The 26180-nt window shown below is 38.3% G+C and overlaps 1 protein-coding gene across 3 annotated transcripts; it reads left to right on the forward strand.

The window, feature by feature from the left end:
- The first annotated feature begins 528 nt into the window (after window positions 1–528).
- On the forward strand, window positions 529–22501 carry GPR65 (G protein-coupled receptor 65). 3 transcript variants are annotated; one of them, XR_010831949.1, is made up of 4 exons: window positions 529–675; window positions 2697–2792; window positions 5592–9336; window positions 22350–22501. XR_010831949.1 is itself a non-coding variant. In XM_066998236.1 (3 exons), exon 3 carries the CDS (start codon window positions 5710–5712, stop codon window positions 6751–6753), a length of 1044 nt encoding a protein of 347 aa, XP_066854337.1. In that variant the 5' UTR covers window positions 529–675; window positions 2697–2792; window positions 5592–5709; the 3' UTR covers window positions 6754–15076. The 3 variants fall into 3 exon arrangements, 1 of the variants encoding a protein (XP_066854337.1); XR_010831948.1 differs by lacking the exon at window positions 22350–22501 and adding an exon at window positions 13480–15076; XM_066998236.1 differs by lacking the exon at window positions 22350–22501 and having other exon boundaries at window positions 5592–15076.
- Window positions 22502–26180: the final 3679 nt, after the last annotated feature.

The following is a 26180-nucleotide window of genomic DNA, read 5'->3' on the forward strand; positions in this document are numbered from 1 at the left end:
AAGATCCTGAAAATAATTAAACTCTTTTTGAACAAGCTCCTAAAATCCTTATGATGTATTTTTATGGGTTTTTCTCTAGTCATTTTTTCTTTGATTCTGTGATAGATTTGTTGGAAACAGAAAGGGCCAAGTCTTCTGGTCAAAAGAAGCTTCTATGTTTTGAACACATACAAATAAAGCTGTTCCATTTCTGTGGAATGGTTTCTCTTCAGGATGCGTTGTATCCTAAATAAGAGGTCTGTAATATACTCTACTCATTTAATTTTGTAATTTGGCAATATTTTCAGTAAAACTTATGTAAATTTACCGAAAATATAGCTAGATTTACCGATCTTGGTTTTTTTATATTGTTTTATGATTTATATTTATATTGTGTTTATATTGTTTTGTAATTTTTTTATACTTCGTAATAAGTGTGTTGTCTTTTTCCCAGGGGTAAGGTTAAATGAGCAGGTTTGGGTTTTTTTGTTGTGTTTTTTTTTTGTTGTTTTTTTTTAAGGGGAGAAGTGAAAAAAAAATTAAGAGGCTTGTAAGGAGTTGCTTCATTTGTGTATCTAACAGCAGCTTCCTTTTCCTTTATCTGATGAAGTGGTTTCTCTTCTCAGAATCAGAGTCTGGTTGCACTACTGATGGTATAGGAGTAAAACTGCTACGCGGGAGCACATGGCTGTCTAGGTAAGAGTACAAAATCCAATAAGTTAGCAAATAGACTATTAATGTTGTGGTACAGGTTTTATCCTGTCTCTCCATTAATGTGATGCTGACATCATGCAACATGGAGAAGGGACACAAAACAGGCTGGAAAAGACTGCTCTGGGAGGAGTATTTCACCCCCAGCACATGCAAAACATGAGGCAAGAGGGCGAACAACATTGGAAGGATGAGTTAGAAAAGACATGCCAGCTTGTTTTATTCTTTTAGTTGTATTGCCTTGACCATAATACCTATTGCTTAGGAGAGGGGAGGAAGGATGGAGAAGAAAAGGGTATGAGTTTTCAGGATTCTGAGCTGTCCTGTTCTCATTGTAAAATTGCCTCAGACTTCACAGAGGGTTCCAATAGCTCTTCTATTACTGTTTTTTAATAACTTATTGCATTAATAAGGTACTCAGCATTATTTATGTGAATATACACAATCCTGAAAACTTAGCAGAAAAACAAGCTGTTCTAAAAGTAGCTTCTTAGAATACCAAGCGTCATGTACATGAGAATATTTTGTACAACATCTTTCTGTATGCCTAGAGGAAAACACGAGGCACAGAAAGATATAGCAAAATAACATTCACCTATGTGGTCTACATCCTTAAAAAAAAAAAAAGTACTTTTTTTTCTATTTGCTCATGTTAATGAGTTTGTTTATGCTCTATAAAATAATCCATAAAGTGTATCTCAAAGGCTGAACTCTTAGACCTGCTTGAGTTTCTACAAAATCTCAGAGAGCTGTGAGCAAAATTTAGTGTAGTATATGAAAAAGTGCTGTTCATTTTAAGCAAAAAAAGACCAAGTTACTGAAGGACATATTTCAACTCTCCTAAACTGTGAAGGTTTTCAGAATTATAAGGTTTTAAGAAGGTTTTGAGATCTTCTCATTATAGAAAAGATCCAGCTATGGGTGGTCCCTCTACTTGAGGAAATCAACTTGGCTGTATAACTTATTTTAAGAACACAAACCAATCTGCTGTTGAAATTGTTTAGAGAAAAAAAAATCAAAAACACATCTGTCCTTCCATCTTATGGCTGATACACAGTAGCACTGGTACAGCAGCTACTCTGCAGATCTAGCAGACATAATGTTTTCTTCCCCTGAATCTTACCTACTAGGCAAAGTACATGCAAAAATATACTATATTATAATGAATATTGCTTACAGCAACTTGTCCTTTATGAACTTGAATTTTAAATAGAGGACATATAATGGAAATGTATTGGTTGTGGATGCTTCCAAGATTAAGCTGGTGACTCTAGCTAATCTCTATATATTTCTAATTAGTGACTGAACTCTCAGTAACACAAAATCCTTACAGTCTTCGCCATCTTTCCTAATTTCCCAAACTGTAGTCGGATTCTTGTATTTTAAAAATAAAAAAGACTCCCCCATTCTCCCCTTAGAAAGTTGTTTACAGAAAAGAGTATGGAATATCCATTGTGTATTTGTGCTTATCAAAGGATAGTTGCTTGCTTACTTTGTTACTTAGAAAATGTCATAAATGCAGAGACTGTGTAAAGTTCTCTTTGAATCCAAATTAGATACTGTGGAAATGCATCAATACAAATACAATATGTAACATTCACAGGGTTCATTTATGGGTTTGTTTGCATATATTACTTGAAGCATAACATTTGCTAGTCTGCTTCTTAAATTTTATGTCTTATTGCTAGTTATTTTATCAGAGTTCTCTTAACAGCAGGTTTTCTGTAGCAAAATGATAAAGAGATTGGGAAAACAATAATCATTGAATAATCTCTCTAAAAGAGAGAATTGGCTGTTGAGAAATATATACATGGATTTTTTTTTTTCATTAGTACACTTCTGATACCAAAACAAGTCTACAAAATAAGGGGAGACATTTGAGTCACAGACAGTTTGAATCATGAAAGACAAACCATTAGACAGTATCTTTAAACAGAAATTCCTTGATAGATTTTTAGAAAAATTCTAACAGTAAATGGGAAAAATTACCGAACATTGTGTTTCAGTGTGTCTGTAAGCCAATACCATCTTCCTGAAGAAAACTAGCAGGTACGCTCAGGAGCTGAGAAAAAACATGGGAATGCTTCAGATCATGCTTTCAGGTAAGAAAAATAATTTTGCATTACATAGTCCTAATTATCAGAAAAGTGCTATGTAAGGAAGAATGGTATGGACAGATTCCTCTGAGACAAGACCCCAAATAACTGTAGCGAAATGTGTTATAATCAGATGCAAAACAGTGCTTTTTGCTTTTATATTTCTGTGCAAGAAACTACAACATACATTGTGATCTACTTCATTTGCTGGCTCTTTGACACACTTCAGTATAGGTCAATACATGCCAGAATGACACACTTTTTGTTATTGTTGTCATCGAAAGAATATCCTGCTATAAGTAGCATCGATGTGTCATCAAAGCTAGGACATGGATTACCTGAGGAATTCCAGACTGCCTTCTGAGCTTAGTTCATAGAAATTGTTGATGATAGTAGCTGAACATAAAAGAAAGCCATGGGGTGTAATGACCTGTGAACAAGAAGGACAGAAAAAATTGCTGAGGTGGTAACTTTCACGTCATCTTAGCTCTCTTTATGAATCCCATCTTCAGTGTCCCAGCCTGCCATAATCCAGTTAGAGCTTAAAATGTTAAGGCAGGTGGCAGAAGAGCAAAGCAAGGTCTTGCCTTAAAGAACATGCAGTTTATTCAGATGACTACAATATAAAGACAGGTGGTTTACCTATGATCAGTAAGATCGAGAGAGGAAAGCTTTTAGAAACAGTGAGTTAAAAAGAGAAGGTTAAAGGTAAGTTAGTCGGTCTGTGCCTAGGTTTGAAAGAGATGATTTAGCTAGCTGTGGGAGGATCTGTGGTGTGTAACATGAAGACAAGTCGGGAGCTTATAAGGAGGATGAGTCTATAATATAGCAAGTCAATTAACAATGGAGAAAGAGTTTGTGGGGGAGGAGAAGGAATTCCAATTTCTCAGTCATGCGCCTAGTATAAACACTGCCTCATCCACTTACTGCATTACATACATGCTTCTGAAAGGGCACATTTCCCTGTTAGACCTGTTATAGGAAAAAAGATGCTAAAAATTATATAAAGAAGAGGTATGTATTTTATCTGTTACTTATCAGTCTGTATACATATACTTTGCTGTTGGTGAGAAGTGGGCCAGCAAAACCCTGGGATCTAATTTCTAGAGCTAGATGTTTAATGTGTGATACTTACCTATATTGGTGAGCCTATGATGCCCTATATACTGTGCGGTTTTAATAAACCACACTGAAAAGCATATTTCTTATGAATGTCTTACATATAGGCACTTTTTTCAACTAGTCATCATATAAGTAAAGCTTCTCACTGGAACAAACTGAGAAGTCTTTCTCAAGAATTTTCGCTATCTTTCAAGCACGTGAATGAATTTAGGACTAACTGCGAAAAGTGAGCCAATTCAATCAAATAAATCAGTGGCTGGTAAAAAGAAGTGTGTGTTTCCTGACTCTTTATGTCATTACTCCTTTTTATTTCCTGAATATCAGTGAAAGTTTCTCTGTAGAAAAGAGAAATCCATGTAATAGCTTCTGAACAGTAAATAAACCTACATGGGTTTCTCTGACAAACCCACAAACCTCCACACACATGCATCAGACCCATAAAGGGCAGAATGAGTTTGCCCACCACATAGGAAAATCCCTGTACCATAAATTGTTTTCAGTTTGAGCAGTTTCCTTTGTGAGAACAGTTGTAGACAGTTCTATCTTGCAACCTACTCATTCTACAACCGCTTCACCTCCTCTGCTGGCAGTCTAGACTCAAACCCCAGATAAATTGTTAGAGGTGATCTCTGAAGCAGTATATTTGGCAATAGAGCTGGACCACAGCAAGTATTCTCCATGCTTGTGTTTCCTGAATTTTTTGGTTAGATCTCTGGAGAAGGGAATTACTGAATGTAAGAGCTGTGACGTAACCAGTGAGTTCCAATTGTCTCATAGCTATGGTAGTACACCCTTTCTTACTGAAAGGTCAGCTTTTCTAAGTGCTTCTAAAACTTATGCAGCCAGTTCCTCTTCCAGTCCCATTTCTTACTCAGGGCTGCCATTTTACTGATATTTTCATGTTGAAGCTGTTGACCGCATGGCTGTTGTAGTGCCTAAGACAAGCTTAATTGCTGATGATTTTACAAACTCACGCAAGGCAACCACAATTTCTTAGAGGAAAGAATTGTAAATAAAAAATTGTACTCAGAGAGTCTCCATCTGATTTGAGAATTAAGCCTGGCAGATTCTCCTGTGCATGCAAAAATCCAGTAGCTTGCCAGGTTTCACATGAAGGTTACATGCTGTAACCTTTGCTGGAATAGCAATATTGATGGCAAGCTCTTGGGGGATCACATACTAAGGAGGGGTGGGGAACTAGGGAAATGTGCAGATGTCGCAAGAGAGTGATTAGTAATAGGAATGCATATCAGCCATGTTCTCCTCTTCTGGGCATATACAAACATGTGGAAGTACCTGAATCCCTGTCTTTGTTTCTCCATTGTTTTAAAGAAGAGGAGAGCACTGGGAATAAGAAATCTGCCATATGGCCAGCACCCTATTTCACTCCGATTTATTATTTGCGGTGCACTTTCTGATCTTCTTTGACTTTCTCACAAGAGAGACCTTTGATTCCAGCACCCTACCCCTCTGGAAGTGTCTCATACTGCTTCTGCTGTATAAGCTTGCATATGATTGACCTTGACCTTCTTAGACATTGGGGTTCTTCCTCTGCACGTGTCCATCCAGGAGTGTTTAAAACTTTTGATCTCCTACAAAGACAATTTAATTCTTCAAAAAAACAATACCACTAAGAAGTCAAAAAATGTTGTTATAGCTGATATTTTTCCTTTTTGACAACAGAAACGTGGAATCTTACCAACCAGGTCCTGAAGAACTAACAGATGACCACCCATCAGACTACAGAGGGGTTTTTATTGCATCTGGGCTGGAATTAGCGCAAAACTCCTCAGGGTGGACAATGAACAACACTGCTAAGTGCCATGATGATCACACCCTGGATAAGTATTTGTTTCCATTTGTGTACAGCATTGTGATAGTCATCAGTATTCCCATCAACTGCATATCCCTCTATGTGTCTTGCATTCAAGTGAGGAAAAAGAATGAGTTAGCAGTCTACCTCTTCAGTCTGTCCCTGGCTGACCTTTTGTACTCCGTGATTCTGCCTTTATGGATTGATTATGCCTGGAATGGAGATAACTGGAGGCTCTCTGCCACGCTTTGTCAAATTTCTGCCTTCCTTATGTATATGAATTTCTACACTAGCACTGCATTCCTTGCTTGCATCTCTGTCGACAGGTACCTGGCATTAGTTCACCCCTTGAAGCTCCAGCACTTGCGCACAAGAAGATTTTCACTGATTGTCAGCATAATTGTTTGGCTTCTGGAAGGCATCTTGAATTCTGTCATACTGATGAACAACGAAGTATTCAGTGATCCTTGCAATTCCACTAATCATACGTTATGTTATGATAAATACCCCCTGGAACTGTGGCAGGCACAGATAAATTTACTCCGGATATGCTCAGGGTACCTGGTTCCTTTGATAATCATTGTGTTTTGCTATCATAAAATCTACCAAGCAGTGAGGTGTAATCAAGCCACAGTAGATGAAGAAAAGAAAAAAATCAGGAAACTTATATTGAATATCACAGTTACTTTCATTCTTTGCTTCACACCTTATCATGTTGTATTGTTTATTCGTAGCATCAAGGAACCGTACTCCACTAACCCCCAGTTTTTGCAGTTGATGTATAAGATCTACAGAATCACACAAGCCTTAACAAGTTTGAATTGCATTGCCGATCCGATTCTTTACTGCTTTGTGAGTGAAACTGCACAAACAGACATTCTGAATTTGCTCAGGTGTTGCTTATACCTACGAAAGCCTGAGGGAAACCAAGTGGAAGAACATACTCTGTGCAGTTCTACTACAAAGAGCAATATCACCTACAGAACTTGCTGTGAAACGGAGACTCTCTCAAAAATGGCTGCAAGAGCATAGTCAAAGAAAAAGTGGATAACATAAAGTGAAAAGAAAGGAGAACTCTTCCGCCATCTATACGTAGGAAATACCCCAGAAGTATACTAATCTAAGTGAAACCAGTAGCTGGAACTAACAAGAACTTATTACAGGGTCAATGAAATTGAGGGAGCATCATCATGTATCTTTAAAACAGATGTGGTACATAAATCAACAAACATACAGTCAAGAAAGGTGAACATGACACGCTGAAAAAATTACTGAGGATTCCCCACCCAACTGCCTCCTGTCTCAGATTGCTAGCTAGTCCATGTGCTCGGCACACATGTACTCAGCTGGAGGAAGGCTGAAGTCCTCTTAACCAGTCATTTGTTTTCCTGTTTTAATAAAAACCTAAAGCTTAGCTGTGAAGGAGCCTTATGTAGGATTGTTCTTAAATCTGTGGTAGAAATGAATAAAGAACGCACACAAACACAGATCATTCAAATGATTGACAAAGAAGCAGACAGAGAGAGGATGTTCAATCTTTTCTCTGATGTGATGGTGCTATGAAGATTCCTGTCTTTCAGTAATGGCTCAACTTCTCCTTCAGCATACCCCTCCCATTAGCCACTTCTTAAAATTGTTTACCTCATGTAGACAGAGACTTAACTTTTATCTTCTTTGGAAAATGTCCTAATGTATAATTATATGTCATGTCTTTTCATTACAATATGAGTATTGGGTTTCAGATGGTTGAAGATTCATTACTTAGAGTGTATATAAGGAACCAGATTCTAGCCACTGATGGTTTAAGTCAGATGAAATTTTTCCTAATATGCACAAGGAGGAAAGGAAAGGAATGGAAGGTGAGGTTTCACATCTCCACAACACAAAAGACTAGTCTTTAGTCTTGCTTATTTTGACTGTAATCTGGAGTGGTTTTTTTTGTTTGTTTGTTTTTATGGAGTCAACAGAGCAAGGAGGTCTATATCCACTTATATAACTGCAGATGGAGGCTTCAGCTAGAGTTACTGGCTGAGCTCTCAGTCAGCCAATTTTACAAAAATTCAAACAAGCCAACTAACTATACTAAAAAAAAAAAACACAACAAAGAACAAGAATGGACCAATAGCTAATAAGAATGGCAGCAAAGGATCCCAAATTTTAAAAGGGTTGAAATTAGCACAAATCAAAAGTAGAGCTGTTAACACAGGGATCTGGTCACATGCAAGCTCCCTGCTATTGCTGTGACTCACTGGTAGTGGTGGGCACCTGTCCCTGTGAAAAGACAATCAAAACACTATGAGGTTTTCTTTGTCTCCTCATAAGCTTTTCACTTTGGGTCAGTTTCCAGGAAGAATGTTTGATTTTGGTGGCTTTCCAGTTTCATAGAGAAAAAATAAATAAAAATCTTTCCATCAAAAATAAGCCCCTCTGCAAGTCTGCAATGGAAAGAATTTGTACCAGCACTTTTCAGCACAAGTAATGGAAAGAATTTGGACCAGCACTTTTCAGCACAATTCTAGGACTGACATTATACTTGGAGGGCCAGCACACAGTGATCACAATCAGCACTGAAATTTTTGCACAGAAATTATTCATTTCTCCATTACAAAGAGTCACTTTTGTTGTTTTCATGAGTTCCTGGTTGTGTCTACTTATATTTTCAATTAATTTCACATTCTGAGAGGGGAACTTGAGAGGCTGAGGAAATTGGAGTTGTTCAGCCTGGAGAAGAGAAGACTTTGGAGGTCCTAATATCAGCTTTACAATACCTGCAAGGAGAGCGTTGAGAAGACAGAGCCAAGCTTTTCACAGCAGTGCATAGCAGAAGGACAAGAAACGCACATAACTCAAAACAAGAAGGGTCAGAGTCGATATAAGCAAAAATTTTTGAACTATGAGGACTGCCAAGCAGTGGAGCAGGTTGTACAAAGATGTTTTGCACCATCCATCCTTGCAGGTTTTCAAGACCCAACTGGACAAAGTGCTTGAAAAACCTGGTCAGGCCTCATAGAGGACCTTGCTTGGAGTAGAAGGTTGAACTAGAGACTTCCTGAAGTCCCTTCCAACCAGAATTCTCCTGTGATCCTGTGAACTTTTATAAATACATATGTCACTATTCTGGCTGTTACCTTCCTCTTTAAAAAAGTAGGTTCCCTTCCCTTCTTTGTTTCCATTAATCCTTTTACTGGATTTTGTTTTCATGTGTTTTTTTTTTCTTTTCTGTAATTCCATTTTATATATTATGAAGCAAAAAGTACGTGAACAGCAGCCCAAACTACTTCACCACAGATATGTCCCTGTGCTGACCTAAGAACACAATGTATTTTGCAATAGAACGTGAAATTTCACTGCTGCACTGGAATAAAAGCAGAACCAAGATTCACTAACTTCATGGAAAAAAAGAACTTGGTTTATTTCTAGACCTTTCATGTGCCAAAAAGGTTGGAAAGTTAATTCCTTGTTGTGTGTTTTTTGTTTTGTTTTGTTTTGTTTTTAATAGGGGATAATGAAAGCTAAAGCTAAACAACAAAACTGAGTAGAATTTAACCCGTATGTGAGGAAGCCGTGAGAACTGGCTGCTCTGCAAGGTAACCAGGAGCTGAGGATGACAGCAAGGTGAGCAGGGCAGTATCCTCACCAAAAAGCCATGCAATCCCACAGCACCCAAGCAAGGTGTGCAGAGCAGATCTGGTGATGGTAAAAAGCATCAGCCAACAGCTGTCCGATCAGCAGACAAATCACATGGATGTGCTATAGTGATAAGGCAAGTCTGAGGCTGAGCCAGGAAGCCAAGACAACAAGTCAAGGTCAGGATCATCAAAGTACAAGGCCAAGCAGCACGTTCCCAAGATGTGTCTCAGGTGAGGGCACAGGGCAAGTGCCTGAGCTTACAAGCAGCTCCTGTGCCAAGGAGGAGAGATCACCACCAAAAATCCTTCCAGCTTCCTCTCCCACCCACCTGGCCCTGTGTTGCATGGCAGCACAACATCAGTGCTGGCCTCCACACAGGCAATAAAACCCAAGAAGGCAGGGGAAGAGGCTGCAGTCTGTAGGGAAACTCAGGGCCCTGACACTGCGCACAGAGCTTTATTTCCAAAAAATTTGGCCCTGAGATTTAATACACTTCAATTTTCTGCCTTTGCCCATGAAAGCCCTAACTTGGGTCAGCTTCTATTTTTATGCGTGGATGTTTTTTGTAGCATCATTTCTTATAGTATGTCCCTGCCTTACTGAAGATCCACTTCAGATAAAGGAAAACAACAACGTCTGGCCCACAGGCTAGGCTTCTTGAAGAAACTCCGATAAATTAGGTGTCTACTTTACGAAGATAAAACATAGGTAGCTAATCCCTTAGGCTGCTCTGAAATGCTCACTTCATCTGTTGAAATAACAGCCCTCCGGTAAAATGAGGAAACTGAGATTGCAATGTCCTGTAGTTCAGTTATTTGTGTATTTACCTCATTATTCTGACATAGCTAAAAATTTGCAATCTTTTTCATTCTCTCTCCAAAATTGTTTGTCCCAGCTTGACCAAATTTCCTGTATGAAAATGGACATCTATATTCTTTTTGGAATCACACAGTATTATAGGAGAGAATTCCACAGTGAAAAATGTCTTCATGAAGGCTCCAACCCATGCTGTGCATAGTGCATTTAGTAATAATATTACTAAATATTCCATGTAGAATATGTAGAATATGTATTCCTAATAGCTCTGCAGGCAAAAACCAGGTGCAAATTCACAGAAACCACTTCAAAAGCAAGAACATTTGTTACAGAAAAGAGTTTATAAAAATCCAAAGATCTATTTAATAGCAAGAAGAAATGCATTCCTCAGTGACACACTGTAGTTCCTATCTCACTTCCCAATCTATATAGTAAGAATATAGTTAATTAAAGGGCCATGATGGTAACTTAGTTAATATCTGTAGGGTATGAAATATCAGTGCCAAATGATATTGTCAGCACAGGAACACCAGAGGTGGGTTTACATGTCAATAATTCACTTAAAGCAGAATCCATCTTCCAGTAGTCCAGCAAAGATATAGCTCAGCTTCTTAAGCTTGGAAGTTTTCAGTGAACCGTAGAGACCTTGCTGGTGGAGTTTTAGACTTCATTTGACCCGTGTTTCCTAGAACATTAGCCATGAGCTGCCTCACGATGATGCACATCATTGTTCTTTTCTGATGCAATTACACATCAGCTTTGTTTTCTTAATGTCACTGGGGTCAGTCCTGACTCACATGGTTGTGGACTAACAAAGACTAACAGAAAGTCGTCTTTTTTTTTTTTTTTTTCTCGTCTTTAACATGTCTAACTTCAGAGCAACTGTGAAAATTGAAGGAAGTGTGAATTTGAGCTATGAGATTAAAATATTCCACTTCCTGTTTCCATTCACAGAGAACAATGTTACTAAAATGATTCTAATTATTCCAGTGACAAGCTTCAGAGACTCTCACGTTTTTGCCAGTAAAGGAGTGCAATGCCATTGTTTAGCCACATGCCACTTTTCACATTACTTACCAGTATCGTCAGTGTTGTCATAGGTCTAGTTCTTCATTTTCTAACATGGTAAAGCTGCATCTTGTTTGCTGCCTGTCTCCACTCAGCACAGAGAGGGTAAATGGGTGGGAGCACTAGAGCATTTGGGACCAGCATGACCTCAAAGGCAGAGCAGCCACTTGTGCAGAATGAGGTCCCAAGGAGGAAAAGCCTGGGTTACCGGTCCTGCTGTAAGGAAGGGAATTGAAGTGTGGCCCTGCATTCAGCAGGGTCCTGGAGCAACTACTGCACCCAGGGGATGGGTGCTGCTAATGGCCAGGGTTTTCCTTGTTCCATGAGATGGCAGCTCCTCATGGTCCCAAAGCCCTGCAAGACAGCAGCTTGCCCCTGCCCGGTGCCACCTGCTCCACTGTACCTGCATCTGACGAACCATGGCCTGGCATTGATAAAGAGCGTGGGGCATGGCAGGGAAACTCCTGGTGTGTATCCTAAAGCTTTCTTTCTTCCTTTTCTATTGCTGCACCACAATATCTGTGTTACTGATAAAAAGCTAGTCTAAGATGTTATAGGGAGTTCTTGGCTGTCCAACGGTGAATTAAAAGTAACCAAGCTAGTTCACATCTTTTAATATCCTAGAAAGGCAAGCTTTCTTCTGGACTGAGACATTTAGAAAAATAAACAAACAAAACACATACAAACAAACAAAACAGAAAACAGTAAAGAAGATGCTGTATCAGCATGCATCAAAATAGTTAGATCCTCACCTGTGCCAGGGCAGCTCAGCTACCGTGTGCTGCATCTGAACTACAGCCTGTACACATCAGAGCTACAACATGTCTCTGTAGCACCTCTCACTGAAGGTCAGATTGCACGCTTACGTATAATGATCTCATCATAATAACTAATGTAAAATGGAAATGCTAGAATGGTGGGAGGTATGAACCCCCCCCCCCAAAAAAAAAAAAAAGTCAATCCCTTTTCTATCCCCCCCCGACTTTTTTTTTTAAATTGACTTTGTATATTTTGGTGACAGAGGATACAGATGTCCAGCTCCCTTAAGTGGAGTGTGCAAGAACCTAAAAAATAAAAAAGACCATGTTTCACAAAAACTGAGGTAGCTCTCATGAGCTGTTACTTCAAATTTAGTATTTTTGGAAATATTATTGCTATGGCAACCTCTTGGTTAGTGGTTCAATACCAAGGACAACAGATTGATTATTTTCTTTTTTCACCTTTTTTTCCTTTTTTTTTTTTTTTTAATCCCCCTGGTAAATGCAAATTCTGTTGCTGGATGAAAAATTGAGATGGTGACATTGGGTAAAAGCACCCCCAGATACTGTACTGGTATCTAATCACATATAAATATACAAGTAAACACCATATTTAGTTTTATACTCATTTCATATAACAATTAAATAAAATAGGGGTGCAGCTTGTGCCTCACCCTGTTTTTTTTTTTTTTTGTTTATTTTTGGTTTTGTTTTTTGTTGTTTGTTTGTTTTTTTGCTATGGCTCTTTAAATCATCTAGATGCAGCTCATTGTCTTTCAGATGAGATACTGAAGGATATTTATCATAAGCAATGACTTTCACAGTCCTTTTCCAAGGGCTGGTGGTAACATCCCCAAATCTGTGCTATATTCAATCCCAGTTGAAGCTTTATTTTGACTTTTAAAACCATGACTTTTGTTTCTCGCCTTTTTTTTTTTTAAAGCTTCCTCCCTTTTAACAACAGATATGCAAAGTAATGGCTATTTTTCCCACCCCAGATGAAGAATGGCACCTAGGAACATTCTAATTTTAAATTTCTAACACTTTATCACAGTTATTTGTGCCCAGCCCAATGAGATCCTAGCCCTATCCTAGAGATACATCAAGCTATTGGAAAAATTGTCCCCTCAGTTTTTTTCTTCTGATACCTTTGCAGGTATGATGGCAAGTTCTACATCCAGAAAGCCACAGTCTAAAGGAGAGGTTCATACATGGCCTTCTGTTTCACATATTTAACTACATGTGTGAGGAAACACTGTGAGGACAATGCAGTTTATCCTGTAAAGGCAACGTGGGCAGGTTAGGTTCACATCCTTAAAAGCAGGTGAACTTATGAGGCCAAGCAGGCTTGACTGATGAGATTATCTTTCCTGGCAAACTTATATATACCAGCAGCTTCACTCCAACGGGAATAAAGAAAAAAGGCTGGGTTGGAAAATGACAACTCCAATTAAATATATCCTCTCCCTCCTATTCCCTTGAACAGACTACTGATGCCAGATGCAAAACTGAGCCACAGCAGTACAGCATGCACATCAGGTCACCCTCCTGGTTCAACAGCTTTTATGGGCTCTTCCAATTCAGCTTTCTGCAGCCCATCCAGACATACTACAGGTGTACTGGGTGTGAGGGTACACAGCCAATGACCTCGGGACACAGCTCTTTCCCTGTTTCCCTTTCCTTCCCTTGACAACTCACTGTTCCTGCATGTATCCTAGTCTGAAGCACCAGATATCTCACAAGGCTCTCATGTATGACAGCTCCAGGATCTCACAAAGTGGACTAGTTTACAGCAAACTCATCTTCTGAGGTAGCTTTTCACCTTAGAAGACCCAAGAACTCCTGAATGAGAAGGAAAGTAAAAAACCCTAAGACTTACAGTGCAACAGAATCTCCAACAATGCCAAGTATTTATGAAGCAATTCCTAAGATTAATATTGAATGAGAGAATAAACACATGGCTTCGCCCAATTTCTTTGCTTATCCTGATGGTCTACAACACAATAAATACCTTCAACAAACTAAATTTTCTGCTCCTCCTCAGAACTCAGAAAAGGTCAAACAATGACTGCTGATACACTCATGGAAACTCCATGCAGGCAGAAATTATCTCGCTTTCCTGACACAGAGCGTATGTGCACACATTGCTGTCTGGCAGCTCAGAACATACAGGTTCTGCGTAGCATAACCAACCTAACTGAAAGCTTCATACCAAGAAGTTGTACAGGAAATCAATATTGCATTCACATTCATATTTGTTGCAGTGTTAGTACCAGAAATGTGTGAAATAAAGTTAACTATTTCCTGGTCAGCTATTTTGACAAGAGCAGTGCCAACCTTCCTTACCCATCTGCATGGCTGTTAGCGCATAATGCAGTGTGTCAGTCCAGTCCACATATCGCTATGGGAACTCATAACAAAAGTAGTAAAATACTGCAACATATACTGAAGGCATTCCTGGTGAGTCAACATTTAAGGTTGTGCCGAAATCTGCAGCTGCTGTTAATTCCCCTGTAATGTTCTGTTTGAGTAACACATTTCTTCACAAAGTCTAGCATTCACACTTAGAAGATTTATTTCTGTGAAAAGCAGGAAATAAATTTAGGCAGTAGCATTTAGTAGTTTAAAATTAGCTCCTTTTGGAAAGGAAAATTTCAGTTCTGAAGATTTCTTTGATCCCTACTACATCACTAGCAGATTCAGAATTTGACTTTAGATAGGCCTGGCATAGCAATTTCAAAAAGATCCAGGACTATTTGTCAGCAGAGACCATCATAACTCTGTCTCTACCAAGGGAAGTAAAGTGCAATAAATTTATATAAAAAAAAATAATTCTTCTTGTCTCACCGCTATTTATACTCATGATTTCCACAGAAGTTTTTCATGTGGTTATTTGAAAGTCATAGCTCTTGTATCTGGAGGCCCATGTGCATTTTCCCTTACCTTTTCTTGTGTTTTATGTTTATCACTGCATGTAGGGTCTTGAGAATGTTAATTTTAAATGCCTAAATATACTGGTGGTGTCCAAAATAACTGTGTTTTAAACGTCATTATTCTTAATAAAATCTTGACACTTTGATGAACCTGATTTGCTATGAGTTTTGTCTTGAAGCTTGATGTTCAGTTTATTTCTGTGCAATAACAGGAAGTAACCCACAAAGGGCATCAGAATAAAAATAACAGAAAAGGGAGAGGGCTCAGAAGTATGAGCATCAAGAATCCTGCAAGGTAGATTTAACTGGAAGACTTTGCAAGAAATTGCTAACTTGTTAATTTTAGCCAATTTTGCAGTTTACTCATTTTTGGTATTTCATTCTGAGAAACTAGGACCACGAACTCAGATACCCTTTGAAGCACAGCCTGTGCAGGAAGCATTAAGACATCCAATGCAGACACTGAGCATGGCTTTTCACTCAGGATTTCTGTCAGGATGTCTGTAAATATGCTGCAAAGATATTCAAGTAATCAACCTGTGATTGCATAGAGAGGTATTAGTAATCCCGATGGTTGGATACATACTTTCCAGAAAATGCCAATTTTCCTGGCACCTCAGCAAACTTAATTTGTTCTTGCACAGAACAGGTTATGAAGCATTTTCTGTCAAAGAAATATAGTAAAAAATTACACACAGACAATTGTCTCAGTTGTACTTGCAGAAGTCTGAAATGAGTGATCTGAGACTATCCTCACTAGGTGGCGATTTTGGTCTGTTTAGTCAGGCCTTAGACAAGAACAGAAAAAATCCTAGTTTAAAGATGTGCTTCTTACATATAAGAAAAGGGAGTCTGAGGACAGGGCTGGCCACTGCACCTGAGTTTACATGAAGAAGGGGTGAGCTGTTGTGTTTTTTTCAGTCTCTGCCTTGAGCTGCTGCAAAGTGTTAGGCTATGACTCATCAGACCCCAGAACTAGAAGTTTAAAAAAAATAATAATAATACCTATCACTGCACTTATGAGCTTTCTACCAGCCTAGATTTATTAACAGCTTGTTTATACTTATTTTTCTTTGTAACAAAGTTTTATTCAATTCTGTCTCCTTCCTCTCTGATATTTATTGCAATATACATCTGTGCACACACATACAGGCAGTAGGCATCTGTATTGCTCAGCAAATCAAGCTCTTACAGTCTCTAGCCTGATGGACACCTCATTCCCATACTCATTCCACCAGCTTATTTTTTTTTCACCTGCCCTAGCTGAGCTCTGCTCCTGGGGCTGGCACCAGTTCCAATGCTCCATCAGCGCATGCTCCATCAGCGCTGTAATGCTTCCCTCCGTCTGCTGAAACGTGTATAAAACATTTCCCTAGACATTCATACTCACCCTGTGATCAGCCAGCTCCTCTCCTCAGGCATTTATAGCAGATGAGCTCCCAAAGCAACAACTCTCTTATTGTTAGCCTCAAACTATGCTAACGGGTTTTGCATTACTGAGTGACCCCCTAAACCAGATTCACACTTTACCCATATTACAGCTATCTGCTTATTTGCAGATGTTCTCTTTGCTGAAGTACAATAAACAAAATTTTTCTCTGTGTGTTTCCTCACTGATCAGACCTTCCAAATGCTGCAGTAGGGCCATATCCTTCCACAAAATCCCCTCAGCCTCTGTAGGACCCAGCTTCATATCCAGAGCAGTATCAGTTCTTCCCTACTTTCCCCAGGAGCTCACATTAGAATAAAGATTTTCAGGTGCTCCATATTCCCCACACCTGCATCCCAGAAGGATTACGCCTGCTCCTTCTATTAGCTGGATCACCAGTTCCATTATGCTTTTTTTACTCAATGGTAGTACTTTCTTCTCCTTGTAACTACAATCAATATTCCTTTATCTTTTGCCATATTCATGATTTTCTTTTTTCCTCTGTACAAGGAGCAGACAGAACAATTACACAAGCCTCTTTCATTACTTCAGTGACAATTATGAATCTTCTCAACCCTGAAAGAGAAAATATTCATTAATTAGCTAGCTTTTTAAACAATTCTGGTCTTCATTTCAAAGTGATTTATGTGTTTCAGGAAGCAGCATGGAATGAATTAAATTCCCAGCATTTATTAGCTTTATTTCTTTGTGTTTTTATTCTAGGCTATATTATTCATATGAAAAAAAAAATGTCATTTCAATAATGTGATATTCTAAAATAATTCCAAATGTCTGCAACTAAAACAAGAAATTAGGCTAATACACCCTGGCCACTGAAACATAAATAATGACTTAAAGTACACTACCAACTCTCCTTTTGCTAGTCTTAATGAATATACTTGCATTTTTAATTTAACAAAGAAAGAAATTAAACGTTAGGTTGTACAAGTCCATCCAATATGATGCATTAGGCTCCCGTTAGTCCGTGCCCTTCTACCTCCACTTCAATAGTCCTTGATATCCATTCCCTTCTTTCTTTCCTTTTATCTTTTCCCCAAGTTCATTCTTCTATATTGCTCTGCCTTTCTTCTTTATATATCCAGAAGTACATTTATAAAATAATCTCTGCTCACTTCCTCACAACTTTGTTGCTAGCCTAAGTAACTTTGAGCAACTGACTCAGGGAAATGTCAAATCTGGGGGTGAAAGGGGAGAAAGGGGAAAAACGTAAGCAAACAAAAAAGCTCACTAGGCATTAATATTTTCTCTGGGTCAGAAAGGACACATTTACCACAATGACATCCACAAGCAGGACTGAAGGGAGCTTTGTCAGAGGTTGGTCTCTAAAGCTGACCATCATGAAGTCTCACACGCCTGCAACAACAAGATGAACATGATGTCATATAGGGCAGGTTCCTCTTTCATACCAGAGCAGACAACTTTCCGTTGTTTTTCTGGTGTGTTTTTTTTTTTCCCTTTTTTATGTTTCCTGTTATTTGGGTTATTTTTATCCTTATTAGATACTTGTCTGAAGAACTTCTTAATATAAAGCTGAAGTAACTTGGAAAATGTGTTTTTGACCTTTAAAGTTGTTTATTAGACTAAAACTTACATCTTTACCTTTGAATACAATGACCACAATCTAAATTCATGTTGAATTTCAGTAAATTAATATAACCTGATTTCCTCAGAGACGTACAAGATTACAGACATAATACTAATTTGATTCTGAGTGGTTTCTGAGAGACCTGTGAGAGGAGATATCCAGACCACACTGAAGCCTGATTTCTGAGTGCAGCACAAGCAGTTACCCCAACCAACAGAAGCTGCTCTGGAGACTTCTGGGGCCATAACTTTAAAGACCGTTTCAGATCTTTAGGTTAAATTAAATTTCACTTTCAAAATCTTGAAATGGTACACAGTGAAATGAGTACTCATTGATACAATGAATAAAAATAAAATCTTCCTTCGGTCTTTCCAACAATTCTGCTAAGAGACCAGCTTGTCTGGTTTTATCTCTTTTTAAATTTTCACCTCACCAGTGAAAAAAAGATAACTATTTCTTCTTCTTCTGGCAGGATCTTCTCATGTTTGGGATTGTCACTATGTCCTGTAGCCAGGTCTACCTACATCTGTTTAACTTCAGAGGCACTTTTTCAGAAAGTCAGTGGTTTAATCTCTGAATGAAAGCATGTTTCTCTGAATGGAAAAGCTCTGAATGGAGCCTGTCCCTGTGCCAAGCCACCCTCTGGGTGAAGAAACTTTTCCTAGCACCCAGCCTGACCCTCCCCTGTCCCAGCCCCATGCCGTTCCCTCGGGTCCTGTCGCTGTCCCCAGAGAGCAGAGCTCAGCGCCTGCCCCTCCGCTCCCCTCGTGAGGGAGCTGCAGGCCGCCATGAGGCCTTCCTTCGGACACTCTTACGTCCTTCTCATACTGTGGTACCCAAAACTGCACACAGTGCCCAAGGTGAGGCTGCACCAGTGCAGAGCAGAGTGGGAAAATCCCTTCCCTCGACAGGCTAGCAATACCATGCTTGATGCACCCCAGGATATGGTTGGTCCTTATGGCTGCCTTGGCTCACTAATCCTGTAAAATGCTCTTCTATCAGCCTTCAATTCAGAACCATGGTGGCAAGATCTACAACCCATGCAGTTCCCAACTCTTGTCCCAGGTGGACATGCAAACAACAGTATTTTTATGACATAAAGACCCATAAAGACCATGGCAGACTGGATGCATGGCCTTCACACACAGGTCTTTCCCTGCATGTACCTAAGCCTCATAGCTAGCTGTCTCTGGGCTAATATAATGTTTCAAATGATGAGCCAGTCTTAAATTCACCATTTGATTAAAGTCTCCAACCTCCAGATTAAAGAGAAATATTAAGCAGAATATAGCATAAGTGCACATATGGAAAAAAAAAAAAAAAAAAAAAAAAGAAGAAGAAAGAAAGAAAAGAAAAAAAAGATCATTTATGGCTGTTTAATGTGTTTCTTACATGTTCTCTTTTTTTGGGGGGGAGGACATAGGCAATTTAAATATATATATTTAAAAAAAAAAAAAGAAAAAACAGCTCAAACACATCTATGAATTCATATTTTGGAGATTTTACTATTTTAAAACTTGAAGACATAATTAAACATTTCAATTTGAGTCAAACAAAACATTGAGGTCAATATTTTGCTTTTCTGTTTAACTAGAAAAAAAGATTATTCCATTGATTTTGTAGTCAGCCAGAAAAACCACCTAGAGCTGTCAATCTGCTTTCTTATTTAAATGAAAACAAACAATCTTGAGCATAAAGAGAAGTTATTTTCATAGGAGTTTATTACTTAAATTCCAATCATTTGGCATTATCCTGTGCAGTAACTGGGCTGTCTGAACACACTGTTAAAAACATATCAATATATTTTCTAAATGCATAATGCAATTAAATAACTGGCTTCTGAAATTTCCCAGTCCACATCCAGTGAGGATCTAGATGTTCTCCGGTACATCTTTGACTGTACTGCTGCACTAACACTACACTAGTGCACTGTGTTGCACTATTTCATACCTTTCTTGCCGAAATCTGGCAAGAGGTTTCACAGTTCTCCCTTGATGATCCTTCACTTGGATAGAGAACTCTTTTCTTCTTCATGATCAGATTTTCCTTTTCCATAATGATACCAAAAGCCAAAAGCCTAAAGTCTAAAACAGAACGACTACCGTGCTCTTTGTTATTCAGGGGAGTTCAACTGTATTTTCAAGGTAGCTCAGACTATGATTTTTCCAAAGATGGCAAAATAATCTATATTCAGAAGAAAGGACACTTTACATAAACCCAGAGTGTAGCTTCTTGTTTAACAGTCTGTGCCGCATCTACAAGCCTATAGAAAATTTAATCCAGTCATCCATACAGTACAAATATGATTAACATAATGTTGAATATTTACAATATTTTTTGAGGAGTTATTTACACAATACAGTGAAAAGCATTAGTTTTAAGTATTTGTACTCTAGTCTAAGTAGTCCACAAGCTCCAACAGGAAAACATTATAAATGTTCTTTGATAGAATTATGCCAATCTGTGTGGTATGAAATGAGATTTATAACCTGATTCTGAAAGACTGTATTTTAGTCTTTTCAAAATGCACGTGAAAGCAACACACTATATGGATGTTTGACCAGCAATACTTCACAGTTCTGGCGTAATTATTCAATTAGATTACTCTGATGTTATTTATTTTGAAATATCTCCTTTGTAGGCCATACTATACCTAAATAAGATCAAATATATGTCAGAGTAAGACTGATTTTTGGACAGAATTAGTGCTCTTGGGAACTGGGGAGATGACCACTTTTTATTTAGTTTTATATTTATCTATTTTAAACACAACAATCACAAGTTCCTAAGTGGTTAATCTGGTCATCCATTTCATAGTAGACAAGGATCAACAGTCAGGTATTAATGTTTTGCCATCCAGAAGAGCTACCCCTTAATTTTTGGCCAATGTGTTGAGACTGTGCTCCTCTGTTTCCACCTGGTGGAACTCAGGGATGCTATAAATGAGTAACCTGTATAAAAAATGCCCTTGGAGAAATCGGCTCCATAATTGATTGCTAGGAACTGGCCTTTGATTTGACTACACTGGAAACTGTCAGGAACAGGTGAATTTTTATGAATTTTGGGCATGTTAAGGCTCAAGAAGTGAGCTCCAGAGCTCTGCAAACTGGAAAAAGAAAGTCCTCGTAAGTCAGTAGAGTTGGAGAGCTTTACATCTATTATGGAGCTAGTCTCCTGTTGCTGCTATTAGGAGCTCTGGCTCTTCCAATCAGCTCAGGACAGGTGGTAGTTTTTTGTTGTTGTTTTCAGGAAAACTTCAGGCTTGCAAATGCTAGTTGTCACTCAGCACTCTGCTTGGTGCACACTCTCTGGAAAACTGTTGTATGCATGCTCGGGGGGCGGCAGTACAGATCCTTAACCTTTTAGCACCATACTGCTCTCCCACACACTGCTTTGGCTCTTTGGTAGCTCACTGCTAGTTTATTTTGCTCTCATTTGGGAAGGATAATGAGAAGAATCTTGCTGAGCCCTTACATCATAGCAATAATTATATGGGAATAAACACAGTACAAATAACTGCAGGGTGCTATGTTGGTCAGAAATAACTACCTATTTAAAACAGGAAGCTTTTACCTATGTGCAATGAAAGGCAGAAAAAAGAATTGCCAAAGAATGAGATGGGTACGTGATAGTTCAAAAACCTTTTTTTTTTTTTTTTTCCAATTTCTTTGTCCTGCACCATGTACTGATTTTAGTGTAATTTTCTTGGCCTGAGAATCTTCCACTACTCTTGTTGAATCAGAGGAGACTGATATATAATTCATGAGGTTTTTTTAATAATATTCATCATTGCACTGATAGTTAAGGCAAAAGAAATGTAATAAAAGGTACAATACCAAATGAAACTATGTTTTAGAAATTGAATGAATCAGGCTGTAGAGATACCAGTGCTAGTTATTCATGAGGTAAATCACTGTCAATAAAAGCCATTGATCCACTGAAAATCAAATTCAGGAGTCAAGGTCGTTTTTCTAACACATAAGTATGAAACCTATATTTATACCCTTAAAAACAGAAGTAAATATCCACATTTCATAACTTGTGTTACAGTAGTAATAATAATGTCATGATAAGTGGTCATCTGTAATGCTCCATAAAGTTACATTTATTGGAAGTCCTCTGAGCAGGGACCTGAGATGTCATACACCATGTAAATTGATATAAATTATAATAAGGAGGAATCTGTCATTCCCTGCTGCTACAGAAATATTCCCCACCATCTTTTCATTAGTTTAATTTCAAAAATCCCAAGTTAAGAAATTTCTATCATTAAGTTGGCTAATACATAATCCACTTTCATTGTTGAGAAATTTTCTTCATATTCTCAGATATTAGTAGCAATGATGAAATAATTAAATGTGTTTATTTGCTTTAAAATGTCTTCATAGGTATGCAAGCATTGTAACAAGGTGCTCAAAGGATTAAGTTAACTATACCCAATTAAAAGTTCTCCGAGCTGTGGAAGTTGATGAGATCCACAAAAAGCCTTTACAGCTTTCTCGGAAGTCAGCAGAATATTGCTTCCTTAACCTCTACGTAAAACTCACCACAGAACCACCGTTACAGGAATGCCTGGCTGCTGTGGGAAGGACACGTGAACACCGGCTGCACACCTCTACCTGAAAAACTTCCTAGGGTGAGTAGTGAGGGCATTCACAGGGAGCTTTGAAATGCAGAGTAGCTGCTCTTTCTGAGGGTGTTTGATCTGTCAACATACCAGTGGCATCTGCCACTGACCTGTTCTGTTTCCACAGTGTGATTTCAGACACCAAGTTGTGACAGAACTCGTCTGAGCCATTATGGAACCTGTCCTTTGGTGACAAGAGACGTAGGTGGCAGAGATGAAAGATGTGTCAGCTCTAGCTCTATAGGCTGCTATACTTCTACCTGAAGCTTTCTTTGATTTAATTAAGTCACCAAAGTCTTCTGAAAATAAAAATCTTGAAACTCAGTAATTCCTTTACAATACAATAAACAACAGAGAGAGAAGGCAATCATCCATTATAACCCATAGTTCAGTATCCTGCATATTTGTGTCCTCATATTATTTTAACGTGTCTCCTCCTCCTGTGTATTTGTGCTTTCCATAAACCATGCCACTGCTTAAAAAAAAAAAAAAAAGGCACACACTAATTTGTTTAATGGCTTTGCCATTCTTACCCACAGACTAAACCCATTTTCACATTATCAGACAAAATAAGGAAATCAAGTATTAAAACAAGGAAATGGAGGCTTTTTGAGTTCTTCTATTTATACTTGCCTTTCAAAAACCTTGATAAATGTCCTTTGTCTTTCCCTTTTGCAATCTAGCAAGAATAATTTGTGCCAGAGCTGAAGACAGGGAGGATGCATGTTCTCTCCTCAATTAGTATTGACTCTATGATGGTCTGTAATTATAAACAATGCCAACAACACTTATCAGCAGCAAAAATAGAACTGATCAATAATGGGTCAGGAGAATCAGAAGCATGGTCAGCTTCTGGGAATATAAATTCTTGGCAAGAAAATATGATTTTAGATTCAGATTCTGTAACTAAAAGACTTTTTTGAAGCGTCTGAGCCAGGTTTAGTTTTTAATCTCAGAAAAGTGTTTTGGCAATGTTCTCAACAGCTCCCACCAACACTATTATAATTATTATTGTTGTTGTTGTTATTGTTGTTATTATTATAATTTCCCACTCAGACAATCTTATTTCAAATGTGTGTTCTATATCAAGAACAAATGGCTGTATAATTCACCCAAAGAAAAACAGACATCCCTGTCAGTCTCACTCTGTGCCATTTAAGACAGAATGAGAAAATACATGCCAGAAAGTTTTGTCAATAAGAGAGGTATCTGAAATTTCTGGTCTTGTGGGAACATGATCAAACAAAATAGATAGTAAAGGAATGTACAGGTCTAATCCTGTGCAGAGCTGTCTCTTTACGTAATTAGCATTAGCAATAGTTTTACCTGTCATTCATACTAAGCCACATACAGGAATCTTCATTAAAGTGCAGGCTTATCTGCTGGACCAGAGTCACTACATCCATAGACTCTCCCCTTTCCTATCATAAGATCATCCTAGGAGGTTGGTTTGCTCTTTTCTTGTATCAGGCATTGCTTCTTCTTGAGGAGTGACACACTGCACGCGTTTGTCTGGGGAGCAACATGCATGCAGGTATATGTTGACAGTCACAAACACCTAAGACTGCTGGAAGATATTATTGCAGAAAATCACTATTGCCAAAAAAATCTGATATCCTGATATCTGATATCTCTGATTTCCTTTCCTGAATTTTGGGAAAACATGGCAGGATAGATCCTGTTTCACATGGCTGCCCCTACGTAACCAGAATTATGTTCTCTTAAAAACTAGTCTGCAGCACAGTCTCTATATTCTAATGCATGTATTTAAAAAAAAAAAAAAAAGTGGGGGAGAAAGAAAGAAAGGTAAAAGATTTTAAAGGGCATTCTTTCCCAAATTTTTTTTTATATTCATAACTAGCAAACTGCCACTGCCATTAGTATTTGAATAGACAGTGGTTGTACCAGGTAGTAAAAGAAGGCTATGGCTGCGCTAGTCAGTCAACATGTGTGGATATAAAACATCCTACAACACAAACATAAATATGACCAGAGTCTGGATACGTTGCAGTGAGTAGTCCAATTATATATATGTTACATATGTCCTGCTAATATCAAGTATTACAGAAAATTGATGGCAAGCAGACAAACAGAGCTCTAAAAATAACATTTTTGTCCTGAGATAATTGCATTTCTTTCTTGTTATCAGCCATTTGTGGAAAAGTACTAAATTTAATTTAAGGTGCTAAACCATGAAGATGATTATAAAGAGGATATTGAAGAAGATATCCATGTCAGCACAGAATAGGAGAACCTTATTCTCTCCAGCATCTTTCATTTTTCTGTCAATGACACTTGAGAATTCACATAAAAAGTTGTGACTATGAGAAATTATTTGTACATAATGACCTTTAACTATAGCATGCATCAATTCAATAAATGAATTCAGCTAAGGTAAAATTGTGTTTCCCTTGGGTATGGCAATCATGCTTGCCTTGCAGGGATTCATCTATCTGTAATACCACTCTGTTCAAAGCTGCACTCGATTATACTGTCTTTAAAAAAAAAAAAAAAAAAAAAAAAAACACGGCACATTGGTATTCTAAAAAGACCTTAACTCCCTTGATGATTGCTATATCTTGTGAAAAAATAGCAGGGTGCCTGATCAAGCCAATTGAAGAAATAAATTATTGGGTGAGTGGAAATCAATATTTTATTAGAAGCACAAGGTTTACTATGATGAACCTTGCAGACATATGCCTTTCTGTTTATAGGTAAATCATTAGATTTCTTAAAATAGACAACACTGCTAGACAGCTGATTTTTTCAGCTTAAGGCTATTGGAACCATCATGTAGGCATAAAGGGAGAAGGTACAGAACGGGAAACGTAGCTATAAAAATCCTCCTGAAGGGAAAGGAGAGGGAGGAAAGTACAAAATGTGACTATACAACCTATACAACCAACATGCCGTTCCATGGCATCTGCTCCTTGCTTTTAGAACTTCTCTTGAACCTTATACTACTGGTGGCAGTGTGCAAAGTATTAAATCTAACCTATTTTACAATGCTGTTTTTCATGACAAGCTGATTCTGGGTGAGTCTGAGCACCCAGATGAAGTTTGTTTGTCCAGATCCTACAAGGTATTCAAAATCCTCTTATACTTTATCCAGAAGCTTTGAAGACCAGGATCCAAGACGACGTGGGGCTAACAGGAACTGAAGCTCCTGGGCTCCCAACAACACTTCTGAGACCTCACAGAAGTGGGCTTTTACTTCCTGCACTGAGGAAAGCAGGACATACAAGGTCTTTCTGTGAATGTTAGGAAGAGAGCTGTTAAACTTGCACAAGCCCCATGCAAAACTTAACATGTCTTGAGTCATAGTGTACCCTTGGGCCCCAACGCTGGTTTCTGCAGACATCCTTTGCGTGCAAATGTATTTTTGGCATATTTCCAATATATTTGTCTTTCCTCAAGTCATCTACACAGGTAGATGTGGTTGTGAAGAAATAACCTCACATGGCTTCAGGAGACTGTCAAGATGACCAGTCACATATTTGTACTACCAAACCCCACTATTCACTGAAATACAGCTGATGAACTCTGATAGTTCCCATCTGCATAAAGCAAAAAATATTAAAAATAAATAAAG

This window comes from Anser cygnoides, chromosome 5 (genome assembly GCF_040182565.1).
Source record: "Anser cygnoides isolate HZ-2024a breed goose chromosome 5, Taihu_goose_T2T_genome, whole genome shotgun sequence".
Taxonomy (NCBI): domain Eukaryota; kingdom Metazoa; phylum Chordata; class Aves; order Anseriformes; family Anatidae; genus Anser; species Anser cygnoides.

Coding starts and splice junctions, on each gene's coding strand:
- GPR65 (XM_066998236.1), top strand. CDS start 5,710: ATGAACAACACTGCTAAGTGCCATGATGATCACACCCTGGATAAGTAT.